The sequence below is a fragment of the Artemia franciscana genome, chromosome 9, assembly GCF_032884065.1.
Source record: "Artemia franciscana chromosome 9, ASM3288406v1, whole genome shotgun sequence".
Classification (NCBI taxonomy): Eukaryota; Metazoa; Arthropoda; class Branchiopoda; order Anostraca; family Artemiidae; genus Artemia; species Artemia franciscana.
The window spans coordinates 43,971,811-43,986,581 of record NC_088871.1 but is presented as its reverse complement, the minus strand read 5'-3'; the positions used below and the strand labels follow the sequence as shown (position 1 = coordinate 43,986,581).

The 14,771-nt window shown below is 34.0% G+C and overlaps 1 protein-coding gene across 2 annotated transcripts in view; it reads right to left on the bottom strand.

Moving 5' to 3' along the window:
• The window catches only part of LOC136031453 (uncharacterized), a 103,130-nt gene that overhangs the window by 62,457 nt on the left and 25,902 nt on the right, over positions 1–14,771 (bottom strand). For both annotated transcript variants that reach the window (XM_065711057.1, XM_065711056.1), the window contains exons 6-8: positions 8,119–8,157; positions 3,685–3,846; positions 280–380 (exon numbers count right to left, since the gene is read on the bottom strand). In XM_065711057.1, coding sequence (XP_065567129.1) covers positions 280–380; positions 3,685–3,846; positions 8,119–8,157 — 302 coding nt within the window. The remainder of the gene's footprint in view (positions 1–279; positions 381–3,684; positions 3,847–8,118; positions 8,158–14,771) is intronic.

The following is a 14,771-nucleotide window of genomic DNA, read 5'->3' as shown; positions in this document are numbered from 1 at the left end:
TACCCCAAACCCACAAATTTAAACCTAAAGTACAAATTTATAGCCAAAATTTGTTTCTTCAGTAATATATTTTCATCAAATTTTGTGATATTTCATTAGGAATAGTCAGAGAAACAGGTTCTGCTTAGATGAAGAACTTAACATAGGCGCTATAACAGATAAGTACATTCCTTTCCTTAAGTTTACAACCGCTAAGTTCCCAACAATAAAGCAGACCAAAGTAGACAACACTCAAATAGTGCTGTTACAGTATATTGTCTAACAATTAATTTTACGCACCTCTTCACCTTCTCCAAAGACAGAAACAATAACTGGTTTTGTAGGAGCCACTGGAGTTGGAATTATGTTGTTTTGAAGAATCAGTGAATTTTTCTTGTCACCTGTAAAATACAATGAAGATTGTAGTCAATAACCTTAAAAGTTCTTTTTTTTTTTTATTTGGTTCAGTTATGACGACTTGTTTCTTTTTCATCTAAAAAGTAGGAGGGAAATACCCTAAAATAAAAAAAAAGCCATAAAATGTGAACAAGAGAAAATCAAAATAAGATTAAATGTGAAAAGCTACTAATGAAAATAAAAAACAACTCAGTGGACCTTTTTTTAATATAAAGGAGATAATTGAAAAATACTGTAAGACTGTTTAAAGTTCATAATGGGTCGCTCCTGTATTAAGGAGCGACCCACTCCAACAGTAACCGAAACTCTAGAAAATGGAATTTTGATACCAAAATATACATCAAAAGAATTGGATTGTTATGCTGATTTTTAAATATATAGGTTTTATCAAGTTTAGTCCTACCCATCAAAAGTTAAGAGCCTCAGAAAATTTCCCTTCTTTTCGAAAAAACAGGAAAACATCCCCTAAAAGTCATAGAATCTTAATGAAAATCACACCATCAGATGCAGCATACCAGAGAGCCCTACTATAGAGGTTTCAAGCTCCTATCTGCAAAAATGTGGAATTTTGTATTTTTTGCCAGAAGACAATCCTAATAAGGGGGTTAATGCCAGATTTGCCTCTCACTCAATCAGACTATCTGTCTTGGCTTTTTCTAGTCGTGAAATGTCGTGAGAGGGCTCATTCTAACGGAAATTAAAAGCGCTAGAGCCCTTTTTAAGTGATCAAAAATTGGAAGGCAATTAAACCCCCTCCCACGCAATTTTTTCCAAAAGACACCAGATCAAAATTTTGAGATATTCATTTTGTTCAGAATAGTCGAAAAATTTAATAGCTATGTCTTTGAGGACAACTTAACATACAAAACGTTTTCATGGAGGATTTTTTCTGGTGGTGGGGGGAGGTTGGGGATACGGGGTTACGTGAGAAGATCTTTCCATGGAGGAATTTATCATGAGGAAAAAAATTTCCATGAAGGGGACGCTGGATTTTCCAGCATTATTTAAAAAAAAAACAATGAGAAATTAAATAAAAAAATAAGTATTGTCACACAATTTACACTTTGTTTACATATGAAATTTTTTTTGACGAGTTTTTATATATTTCGTGCCCCCCCTGAAAAAAAATAGTGGATACATTCTTGTGTTTTCACAGTTTCTAAAAAACTCTTTGACATATTTCTCAATGTAACAGACAATTCAAGGGAAAATCAAAAAATTACTTTAATAGATGGATAAAACTGAATCTAAGCTGTTGAATGGTAGCATTCAATTGATGATTCAACTGATTCAAATGATAGCCTCAACTGAATGACAACATTTCCTCAACTGAATGACATTATTATTGCCTTGCGCTGAAACTTAAAACCATAGGAATGCAGAAAATTAACACGACACAAATTTGCGAAGGAAAAAAAAAAGCTTAATAGGCCAATAATGGGAAAGATCCTTAGTTGCTAATTTATTTTCTTTTCTAAATAATGCTAATTTATTTTAATGACTAATAATATGACTAATAAAATGACTAATAATGGGAGAGATACTTAGTTGCTAATTTATTTTCTTTACTAAATAACTGCAAATAATGTAAGACTATGCACAAATTACAAAAGGCATATTAATTAGCGAAGGGACATGGGGATTGTCTAAATTCATAGAAAATGAAACGTCATCTACGATTACATCTTATTTGGCATTCAACATTCGTCCTACAGATAACTTTAATCAAAATCAAGGTAAAATTAAAAACAAAAACGCGTGTTATAAATTATGAGAAAATTTGAATACACTTCAAGGTCTGTTAAACTTCAGAGTAATCAATGAACCACAAAGAAGAATAAACAACATTTTTTCTCAGAAGTTTTCATGATTTATGATTTCTTTTTCATAATAAAGTAAAATGATGTGTGCGAAAACATGCAGGAAATTAACTGAAGGAAGTGGTTACATAAGTGAGCACTCAATTTTACTATCTGAAACGTCTAGAAGCCATATCAATTAATTTTAATTTTCAAATTTTTTAAGATTTTATCAACAGCCCACTCGATTGGTACAAGTTTGTATGTTCATGAGCAAGTCCCAGAAAAATAAGCGTTGATACCAATGCCGGATGCGAGGGGACAGTTATTACCAGGTTTGAACCCCCCCCCCGGGCCAAAATTTTTGTCCGACTCGAAAAGAGCATATAAGAAAAGACCATATAATGTTTTATTTATGTCTTTTTCCGAGTGTTAAGTGTTCTTTTCAAGGACCTTTTTTTTCCAAGTATTAAGTACTAATATTATGTTAATGTAGTGTTTCATTTACGTGTTTTATGATGATCGCTGATCAAAGTTTATGTTATTTGTAACATTATTGTACGATGTTCATGGCTGTATATTTGGCTTTAAGATACACTTATCTATCTATAACCAAATCTTTAAAATGTTTTGAAAGTTTTTTTTTAGTAAACCCTCTCCTTCGAACAAATATCTTGTTTGTGGCCTTGGTTGATACCCAAATTGACACAGAAAATTTCGCCACCGAATATTAAATTGACTTCATTTCTTGTGAAGCCAATGTGACTAGGCTCATACTACAGTGTGCTCAACAACTCTAATAGTGTTCAAACACAAAAGGAAATGCAGAAAAAATCCCCAATATTATCTTTATAGAATAATCAGAGTTGTTTAAATGTTCAAAATAGTCTAAACAAGGTGGCACGTGCCGAACGTGTGGAATTATGCCGCGCATCGCACAAATAGGCGTGGTTTGATGCAAAGTGTTGGTGCATCCATACAGCCATACACAATCAACCATAAAGAATAATCCACGAAAAGGCAGTCATGTAAGTAAGTATATATCGCCTTTAACAAATATTAAAAACAATAAAAAAGACAAATAATTCAGAGGCAACAACCCAACACAAGGGCTTATCAGGAGCGTGTTTGAAGGAGTCGTAGGGGAAGGAGTGACACTCTGATATGTAAATCAGGTGTTGGAGGTGTTGGAAAACCTCTCAAACTATTAATCAATATTAATCCGTCTTCTTGGCGACTTTTGTCCTTTGTCTTTTGCTCTAGATTTAATCGATTTGGCAACTCCACACATTTGACCGCAAAAGCTAAAAAAAGAGTCACAAGTTCGCTTCTTGGTAGAATTCTTTGCCTAGATATATCGTAGTTTTTTGCTTTTTTTGCAGATAGTTCCACAGTGTTAGTTTGAAGGGTATTCTGCAAGGTCAGTCCCGCCTCATGACCAGGTTCCTAGCGTTGCAATAGTGTTTTATGTAATGAAACAAATAAGTACCTGCAACAATGACTTCTACTCCGTTGCTCATCACTTTAGTCGCCAGATTAGGTCTTGAAGCTCCAACAGAAACCCTTGCTTCTCTTATACCCTCTTTGAGCTGAGGAGCTGCGCCATCTACAAGCTGGATAGGACCAGCACCAGCAAAACGGGCAGTTGGTACTGAAAGAAAAAAACCCTGATTCTCCAACAATATTATTTATTAATTTATTGAAAACAAATATAGGAATGATAATAATAAGATGTAATAAAAACTTTAAAAAACAGCATGAAAAATAATCACAATATTAGAAATACTGCTGCATTTACAAAGCTTTAGTAATTTTATTTAGAATAAAAATCGATTACACTATTTAATATGGAAAATTTTTGAATCATCTAGAATTCATATTTCAAGTAATCTGGTAGGCTAAAAAAAAAAAAAAAAACAAAAAAAAAAAAAAACAGAAGAGCTGTCTTATAGGAACGAATGGGTAGGGAACAACATAGCCCATGAATCTAAGAATAGAAGAACAGTAATATACCAAGTGTTATAATATATAGTTTTCTCCTATGTTGAATAAAATAAATAATTGTAGGCAATACAAATTACAAACTAGATAATATATGCGTTTAAAAAGTTTCTTTTTAGTGGGAATAAAGTAAGAAAAACTTTATTTTTATAGAGCAACTTTATATATATATATATATATATATATATATATATATATTTATATATATATATATATATATATATATATATATATATATATATATATATATATATATATTGTTTTTTTCGCTTATCCTTTTTCATTTCCTCCTCCAAGAAATGACCTAGACAATCCATGAAATTATCCAGTGTATTTTCGCCTGCGTCTATTTATGTGTGATAGAAGTAGAAATTGATAAAAGAAATCGGACCTTGGTATCTTTAATTGTCCCAAATAAAGGTAAAAACAACGTTGATTACCAAAATTGATTTTACTACGTTATGTGAAATAGCAAGGCTTATTAACAAGATCTACGTAGTAAGTTTCATCCATAAAGGAAACTCATTTTTTATGTTTCATCATTTTCTGTGGTAATTTTGCGTGACCTCCGACCCAGGCAGTCTCTGGCTTTGCAATTTGAAGTTAACTCGTTATTACAATGAGAACAATTGATTCCTGTAATTTCCTGGTAAAAGTGTGCTTTAATTTTATTGGTTTACGCCTATGACGTATTTTCGTACGCGAGTCTCATTGCCTCAAAGAAAAGCAAGTTTTAAAGAGACAATAATTCTGCCCTTTTAAAATTCAGGCCGGTTCTCCTGTGTGAACTTTTGAACCATAAGCCAATTAAAGCACGCGGACGTTAAATTCAACCTGATTGGCTGTGCAGTGTGAATTCTAAGCCGGCAATAAAGCGGAAAGCTTTTCAGTCACAAGATTTTAAAAAACAGTCCCTATCATGGCTGCAGCAGTAGCTGCAACCTAGTAAAGGACTAATCACAGCCCATAGTGACCAAAATTTAAAAGACGCATTAAAAAAAAATTGCTAGTGACAAAAACTTGCCAACTGTAGCTGATTCCAAAATGGAAACTAGTATCTCGGTAAGGGTAAATGAATCGCAGGCAAAAATACACTTGATATATTCAGGGGGAGGGCTAGGTCATTTCTTGGAGGAGGAAATGAAAAAGGATAAGCACTTCTGATAGCGTCTGCTCGTAGATTAGTGCATATACAGATATACAACTTTATTTTTTCATGTAAGGAGTCTGGACCTTAAAACTAATGGCTGAAATGATTAATCATGCTTCAACTTTCTAGAACCATTACTCAGTGGCAGGATCTGCCAGCACGCAAGTTAATTCAGAAGATGCATTCTATATATCTTATCATAGGCTCATACCGGCATATCTTTAAGCATTTGGTAATTTTAGCCTTTGATCAAATGTATGACCAAATCATAGATTGGCTTTCGCTTTACGGCCTTTGGTAATTTTGACGCTCCATAAAGACAAAAACGAAAATCAAAATTGCGAGTCAAGTTTTCATGACTGCTATTGAAGTAGAATCATTCAACTATTTTTTTTTTTTCATTTTTATAGTTAGTTACTGGCCTTTGGTAACTATGGCATTTGGCAATTTTGACGCTCCATAAAAAAGAATACCAAAAAGAAAGAAAACTTGCGATCGATCCACCAACGAGTTTCCATGATTACAATTTAAGTAGAATCATTTTGACAATTTGTTCCTTTTATCTATGGTAATTAAATAAAAAAAAACAATTTTTTTTTAACTGAAAGTAAGAAGCGACATTAAAACTTAAAACGAACAGAAATCACTCCGTATATGAAAGGGGATGTTCCCTCTTCAAAGTCCCGCTCTTTGCGCCAAAGTTTGACTCTTTCTCTCAAATCTACTTTTTGAAACAGTGAAAAATTTTCAAGCTCCTATCTACAAAAATGTGGAATTTCGTATTTTGTATTTCGTATTTAATCTTCACGTAAAAGTGAAGATTCTATCACTTTTAGGGGGTGTTTCCTCCTATTTTCCAAAATAAGGCAAATACTCTCAGGCTAGTAACTTTTTATAAGCATGACTAAATTTGATGAAACTTATATATTTTAAATCAGTATAAAAATCCAATTCTTTTGATGTATCTATTAGTATCAAAATTCCATTTTTAAAGATTCTGTTACTATTGAGCCGGATCGCTCCTTACTACAGTTCGTTACCACGAACTGTTTGATTACGGCCTTTTTACGCCCAATAAAAACAAAAGCAGAAAATAAAATAAAAATTTTCATCGATGCACCAACGAGTTTTCATGATTAATATTTAGGCTGAATCATTCTAGAAGTTTTGTCTTTTTTTGCTAGTTACTGGTAAAAAAAAACAAATATCTCTATAAAATGTCTAAAAAAGAATAAATTTAATAAAAGTAAAGTAAAGAATAAAGTAAAAAGGAATGCATAAGGTAAAGAATGCAACACTAACATTTTTAATTGGATTTGGGCTAAATGATATCACAAAATGTCCTTCATTGTATGGTTAAGAAAAATCTGGGCAGAAAAAAGCAATTATCTTAATTTCTTTGACAGACCTATTGCATTGGATGCTGTTGTCAGGAATCTGCTATATTACATTTGAAATCAAGATTCGGCGACACTACACTTTTAAATGAGGCCAAAAGTTCGACAGTCGTTCAAGTCTCAAAAGATCTGTTTAGGTTGGGCTTACCTAAATTGGCTATTTTTGCCGAGGTAATTCAAAAGACATGTCTCTGTCGCCAATCATCTTCTCAGATCTACTGCGGGATTTAATACCTTTATGCTGCTTTTCATAGGCCAAATAGTTAAAAGAGTCTTAAAATCCACATTTAGTGAATTGTTTTCTTTTGCGTCTCAAAGAAAGTAAAAAAAAAACAAAACAGTAATGTGCCAAAGCCAAGAGTTTTACTAGAGTTATTTTCTTTTCTCCAACAGAACGAAAGGGATAATTCTTTTAGGAAAAAGACATTTCCTTTTCTCTGAGAGGAGAGTCATAGGCCCTTAATTCAAAGGCCTTCCTTAAAACATCCCTTTTTAACCTCATCGTAAGAAAGGTTTATCCTAGAGTCTTTTTCGACCCAACAGTAAATATCCAACATACTACTGTCACGATAAAAATATTACAGGGAATTTTTTTATATTTTATAAGGACTGCATCAACAAACTCTGTGGCCCTTCTCAGTCGTGCTCTACTGGCTTAAACTGTTCACATAAATCACTAGTTTTTTATATCCCCCCCTATCCCCGGAACAACCATTCCCCCATAATAAACTCAAAAACTTGTGTTTTTCACTTTTGAAGCTAAATTTATTAAGCTAAACAAAGTTTTTAAGACATCGAAAATGATCTGTCAAGTTGCGGAAGACTAAAGTATGTGATTAAAGCAGCTAAAAGAGGGTGGATTTTCGGGTAACGAGACAAGGAAAAAGTATTCAATAATTCATTATTTATAAATTAAAACGTTTCAAACAACTTTTTTACGTCATTACGTTTAAAAACCAGTTTGTATGATTTGAATAGCTTAATAGAGGCATTTTTTGGCAGACAGCCTAAAAAAGATCTAATAAAATTAATCGCAACACTTGGAATATCAGTGAAAATTGAGCCAAGCTATATTTTTCACTTCGATTTTTCATCTGAATTTAAGCTGCTTTTGAAATTTTCTTTTTCTTTTCCAATCGTTTTTTCAAACTTACATTTTTTTTCTTTTTTGTTTAATTTTTGGACTTCGCTTATCACGAACTTCTCTTAGTCTATCTTTTAATTATTTCTTGGCATACTTTCAGTCTTTTTTTAAGGTATATTTTAGTATATTTTGACCTATTGTGAAGCAAACTCTACCGCTCTCTAACAATTGTCACAACGCACAAACAAGATGCTGCCTCTCGGCAAAGAAGCAAAAGAACCAAAAACTTACGTTCATTATCGTCAATTATGGCCGTCATTGTTTCTGGATCTGAAAACAGAAAATAATATCTGTTGAAAAGAAACAAAAGTGAGAAGAGCAAATATTTTAGCGTCTAGCCTTTAACTCCCAGTATTAATTTATGGATGTATTGTGAGTAGTGATGCCTTTTTAGATCCGAAGACAGGCATAGGGGGTATACTATTCGAGCTACTAACACCTCAAGACGCTATTACACGCACCTGGGCCCTACACAATATTATAGTACACCTATATGTTATGTAAGGGTATACTAAACCTGTTTGTTATGGTATAGTACACTTGTATGTCACGTAATACTATAGTACACCTGTTTTTTACGTAGCTGGGAATGCTTACCTATGTTGAGAATGACTTAGTCTTGTGACTTGTGAGATTTATTGAGAATAATGTGATCTCGCTTGACTTGTTAGAGGTCAGGAGACGGTGGGGAGCTCCTGGTTGGAACTCAGGGTGCCACACACATAGGTGTTACGTAAAGGTGGCACAAACATGCTTGCTACGCAATAAAGGCGTGCGGATGGGATTTTACGTAATACTTTAAGAGCTTTTTCTCTTTAAGGCGTTTTTTTTTTGTTTTAAGATACTTTTTCTTCAAGACATTTTCTTCAAGAATTTTCCTGGGGGAACCCTTATAATCCAAAGATTTTTGTACGCTTTAGGAACCAAATGTAAGACCAGGAGTTTTCCAAATGGCCAGGCCAGAGCCTTAACCAGCTAGACCAAGAACCAAATGATGTTATTTTGCTTCGCGAAATAGATTCTACGAAATAACCTATTCCTCACCTGGAGAATTCGCAAACTTTCCACACACTTTCCAGATCGATTAAGCTATTCATTGCATGTTTCCTATGTCTGGAATAATTCACATACAGAGAAAATCGATTACTGTAAATTGGATATATTTGACGTGCACCTGCCTGTTACAATGTTATTAATTTTCTGCTGTGCCCTAGAAATTACTTTGTAAGACACAAACTTTTTACTGTACATGAAAGTTTATTAAGAAAAAACTACAAAATCATGCAATCACAGAAAAACAGATAAAACTCAATAACCGGAAAAATAAAACGTGAAAAAAGCTGACATAGGATATAATATAAGCAAGAAAGCACGAATTAAAGAAAAGCGGGAACCCTAGCAACAAATTCCAGGGGGACAGTTGTTATTAGAGATAAATTTAAGCCATATTAAGAGATATTTCTGGGAGGTTTTAATGAAAATGCCTCGTATCTTTGAGCCAAGACTAAACATTCCTGATAGTTATGCACTTACGATAGCTTATTGGGTGTTAGATTTCAGTCCACCTCCCCCAGTAAAAAATCCTCTAGTACCCCAACCTAAATTTTAAACTGTTTTATGAAGTAATTCATTTACAATAGCTTAATGGGTGTTAGAATTAACTCCCCCTCTGCCGGAAAAATTCCTTTAACACCTCCCACCTTAACTTTAAGCTGTTTTACGGAAGTTATTTATTTACGATAGCTGATTGGGTGGTAAATTTCATTCCTCCTCCCCCGGAAAACAGAGGGGTGTTTACTGTCGTTTGTGCCATAGAAGATCAATTTTTGGCCAAACAGACTCAAAATAACAGACAAATCAATATTTCATAGCCTAAATTTTTAAAATATGAGGTTTTAAGCCATCCTATCTTGACAGACCACCACAGAGGGGCGTTTAATGCCATTTTTTGCCTTAAAAGATCAATTTTTGAACGTGTTAGTCCAAGGCATTTCCCGGCCTGTCACACTCAATGGCTGTCACACGGCACCCTCTGGCGTGCATTATCACACATAAGATTATGTTTAGGCATTTTCTACAAAAATATATCCATTTACACTAGAGCCGTTCATTCAAACTGAAAGAAAAATCCCCCAATAGCGTTTCTTCTGACTCCTGGCAGTTGGGGCGAGCAGGCCGGAAATTCCTTTAACTAACACGTTTAGAAATTTAAAGTTAAGGTTAGATTCCCGCTTTTCTTTAATTTTCGCTTTTGTGCTTATATTGTATCCTTTATCAGCCTTTTTCACGTTTTGTTTTTCCGTTTTGTTGAGTTTTAACTGCTCTTTTCTGTGATTTTATGATTTTTCTATGCTTGGCAATCAGGAATGCATAATCTTAACTAAAAGAAACGAGGCATTCTTATTAAAAACTCTGAGAAATATATCTTAATATGGCTTAAATTTACCTCTAATAACAACCCCCCCTGGTTAGTTCATCAGATGGAGGTTTCATCAGAGGATTCATATAAGATTATTTTACGCTTCGTTTTTCCGTTTGTTGAGTTTTAACTGATTTTTTCAGTGATTTCATGATTTTATAACGTTTTTTTTATTAATAATTTTTTATGTACAATAAAAAGTCTGTGTCTTTCAAAACATAGTCAAGATCACGTTAGAGAGTTAATAACATTGTAACAAGCAGGTGCGCGTCAAGTGTAACCAATTTTAGTAATCGATTTTCTCCCTGTATGTGAATTATTCCAGACAAAGGAAACACGCAATCAATAGTTTAATCGATCTGGAAAGTGTGCAGCGAATTCTCCATATGGGGAATAGCTTATTTCGTAGAATTTATTTCCCAAACCAAAATAACATCAAATGCTTCTTGGTCTAGCTGGGCAAGGCTCTGGTCTGGTCAGTAGAGAAATCTCTGGTCCTACATTCTATTCCTAAAGCGGACAAAGACATTTAGATTATAAAGGTTCCCTGAAGAAAAATTTTGAAGAAATTGTCTTGAAAACAACCATATCTTAGAACAAAAAAATGGCTTGAACAAAAAATCTCTTAAAGTATTATGTAACATCCCAAGTGTGGGCCATCATTACGTAACAGTCACATTGACACCTTCATTATGTAACACCTACGCGTTTACATTCTCAGTTATAACCAGGTGCTCCACACGGGCCCCTCACATCTTACAAGTCACGGGAGATTACGTCATTCTCAATAAATCTAACAAGTCACGCAAAATACGTCATTCTCAACATAGGTAAACATTCCCTATAGCTTAAAAGACAGGTATACTATAGTATTACGTGATGTCACGTAGTATTACGTGACATACAAAGGTGTACAAATAGATTTACTATACCATTGTAATACATACAGGTGTGCTATAGTTATTTCGTAAGACCAGGTGCACGTAACAACGTTTTGAGGAGTTAGTAGTTCCAATAATATACCCACTATGCCTGTCGTCGGATCCAAATAGGTATCACTAATTTTATGGATACTTATAGATCGATTTAGGGATAGAATAACTTAATCGACTTTGAGCTTAGAATATATTACAAATACAAGTGGTATAAAACGGGGAATTTTAAAATCATAACATTTTCCAAAAATAAAACAGGAGTTATTTTTTAATGGCAAACCTTTCACAAATTTTACGAAGAGACTTATAAACAGGATCATATCCAAGATTTTTTTTTTTTTGGGGGGGGGTATTACAATACAAACTTTTTAAACACATTAAAATTTCCTTAAAATCATTTTGTTCCTGTTTTACGAGTCGGGAAAACATTTTGAGTTAGAGGGGGGAGGGGTTTCAAACCCTCTAACGCCCCCCTGGATACGGTCTAGCTTATAAATGACCAAGTCTCGGTGTTGAACTGAAATAAATGGCAATCAAGCCCCCAGTTCTAGCGTCTAGAATTCTGTGAACAAGATTCTAAATGGTACCCACCAGAAGATTCCTTTTTCAGCATATTTATCATCATTGCTGAAAACTAACGTTAGGAGCCCTGTCGTGTCGAAAGAATAAAGAAATCGCCATTCCATTTGGAATTATGTCAACGCTTCAAGCGTTTGGTTTGTCTGTCGACAGCACATCAAAATAAACGTCTTTTTTATGAAACAAACAATTTATTTGTTATCACAAATATTTGACAGAATAACTATACTTTCTTCGGCAAACTATTCAAAATTGAAGTTGAGTCCTACATTTTAAATTGTTAGAGCAACTCGAATATTTTGCTTAAATTTAACACTAAAGAAACTTGAATTTTTGATTTCTTTTAATTAAAAAAATCTAAGATATAGCTACTTTAACTACATCAAAATAAAGCAATTAAAAAAAAAACTAGTGACTCTTTATTTTAGAAATGGCTGCTACTAGAAGAATCCTCATTTTACACGAAGAAGTTCTACAAAATCCATTTGAATGGCGCCATGTGATATGTTGTTTAAAATCCCTGTGAGACTTGGGCCATTGATTCGTTTTCCTGTTGACATAATCTTGACAAAACTAGGCAAACGAAATGGTCTACATGGTGGCGTTGTGTTACAGAACAAGGTTGAATCAGACGAGAATTACATATGTGCCTGGTCAGACATTCACGTCCTGGTAAATGCCGCTTAAACGAAAATTTTCTGTAAATTAGGTTTGTCTAAGTCTTTATTACGACTAGAAATTATAGCCGTCCCAGCCGAGTGGTTAGCGCTCTAAACTTGAAGTCCTTAGGTCAGGGGTTTGATTCCTAGTATCACTGGTTGTTTGGTTTGGAACGGGGGTCGATTATTGGTATGACTCAGTGAGCTCAGCCATAGTCGACCCAGCTCTAAATGGATGCCTGGAGAAATCTGGGGAAAAACACGGGAAGCGTCGGATAATTTCCCCCCAACCACACATTGCACTCCCGGCCGAAGGCACTGAATCAGGAAATCAGTACCTGCGCAACGAAAACCATTGGTCAGCATGCGCAAAAGTTTTTGTTTAAAAGGTTTTGGCAAATTGTAGACCATGTTGTTCCAGTATTCAAAAAAGATTTTTTACAACACGGCTTGAAAATTTCCATTTATATAGTAGGACTATTTGGTATATAAACTATGTTAAATCGGGTATCAACGGCTCATATCTCCATTTTAGCAAGTTTTACAGGTAGTAAAAGAAGGGTAAGAATTTATCATGGTTCAAGTCCACAAAGCTGGTTTTTCTCTAATATATAAACAATTGAATATATAATATTTTGTTATTCTCCTTTGGCAACATTCAAAATATATTTGCAACATTTGATACGTTTTTCCCAAGCATGCATTGCTGAAGAAGTTAAATACGAGAAATAAAGCATTACCAGATATTAGAAGGGCATAATAGAAGTGAAGTGCAAAAGGAGATGGTAAGCAAAAGAAAAATTAATAAAACTGGACAGATTCATAAATAATTTCCACTGCAGGCCGATTATAACTAGTTCGTAAAACTCGTAGTTTAAAAAATAGAATAAAAAAAATAAAAGATTGAGATAAAATAAAAGATAGACAAAAGATAAAAGATAGAAAAAAATAAATAATTTTTTTAAAGAAATTAAAAAATAAATGATAGTAAAGTCAGACTACTTCCACTACAAACTCATTTCAGCACTAAGTTGTTTGAGATCAACAAACTGAAACTTGCAAACCAAAAAATTACCCATTTTATTTAAATTTTGGTTTTACGCAACAATTTTTTTTGCACTTCACTAAAAATTTAAGATAAAGTGGAATTATAAAAAATCCTCCTACAAAACTATACTTTTCCTAACCTGCTACGTCTTTGTTCTGCTAATATTAGCGCTCTATTCACATTTCACTACTTGTAGCGACAGCTCTCTGCCCAATCTACAAATAAAGTAGAACTTAGTCCCAGGTTTGAACATTTTATCCAAGTAGGCTAACGCTCCTCCATCTTACCGTTCTTTTAAAGCTTCCGCTTTCGCCACCTTACCTTGAATGATATTTAAGCTAGGGTTTCTTTTTATCAACCAGGACCAAAAAAGCAAAAGGTCCCCGAACGGAGTGGGAGTAGATTCATAAGAAAGACTTACATAGGAGGTAGAAGCTCCATAGGAGGGAGCAGAGTATGAAGTTTAAAACGAGTTTAGGTTGAAGAGGAGCGTGTCCATCTTTTATCACCTGAGGCAGCACGGTTCTGCGATGTACTGTCAGAAGTAGTAATAGTAGCATTAGCAGTTCCTTATTCAGGATTTTCTAGAACACTAAGGTTCGACAGAAGATCCCAAGAATTTTGTAAGATACAGAGAGTTATAATATTGAACAAAACCATGAAAGCCATATGGTTTAAATTGCACATAATAATGTTAATTTAAAAATACAATTTACTTTCAGGATTCTTCAAGGTTAAAATGCTAAAGAAACTGCCCTTAGCTATTTTCCCCAACCGACTCCTCACACTGACACATTTAATCTCAGATATTCACCGAATACCTGCAGAACAGATAAAGTTTGTTTCGTTTTAAAGATTATCATTGGAATAACTGAAGACGCAGTTTGGAAAACAATCATTCCTCACTGGTCGAAGACTTATTAAAAAAAAAAAAAAAAGATTGGATATTATTTATGAATCACACCAATAGACCAATTGTGGTGATACTCGATGTGGTAAATTCAATATGGTAAATCGATTTGACAGACTGTAGTAATTCAAAAGGCGTCATACTAAGACTTTCATCACAATTTGTTCAGATCAGCATCAGAGCCGCTGAAAAGATGGGAGCAGCGCACTTTGATCATATTTTTACTTTGATTTGGCTTTTTTGCTTATATTTACGTCATGGAAGGAGGCACTGATTAAATTTGCACTGAGCACCACCAGCCTTAAAAACGGCTCTGCTCAACATGCTCTAAAAA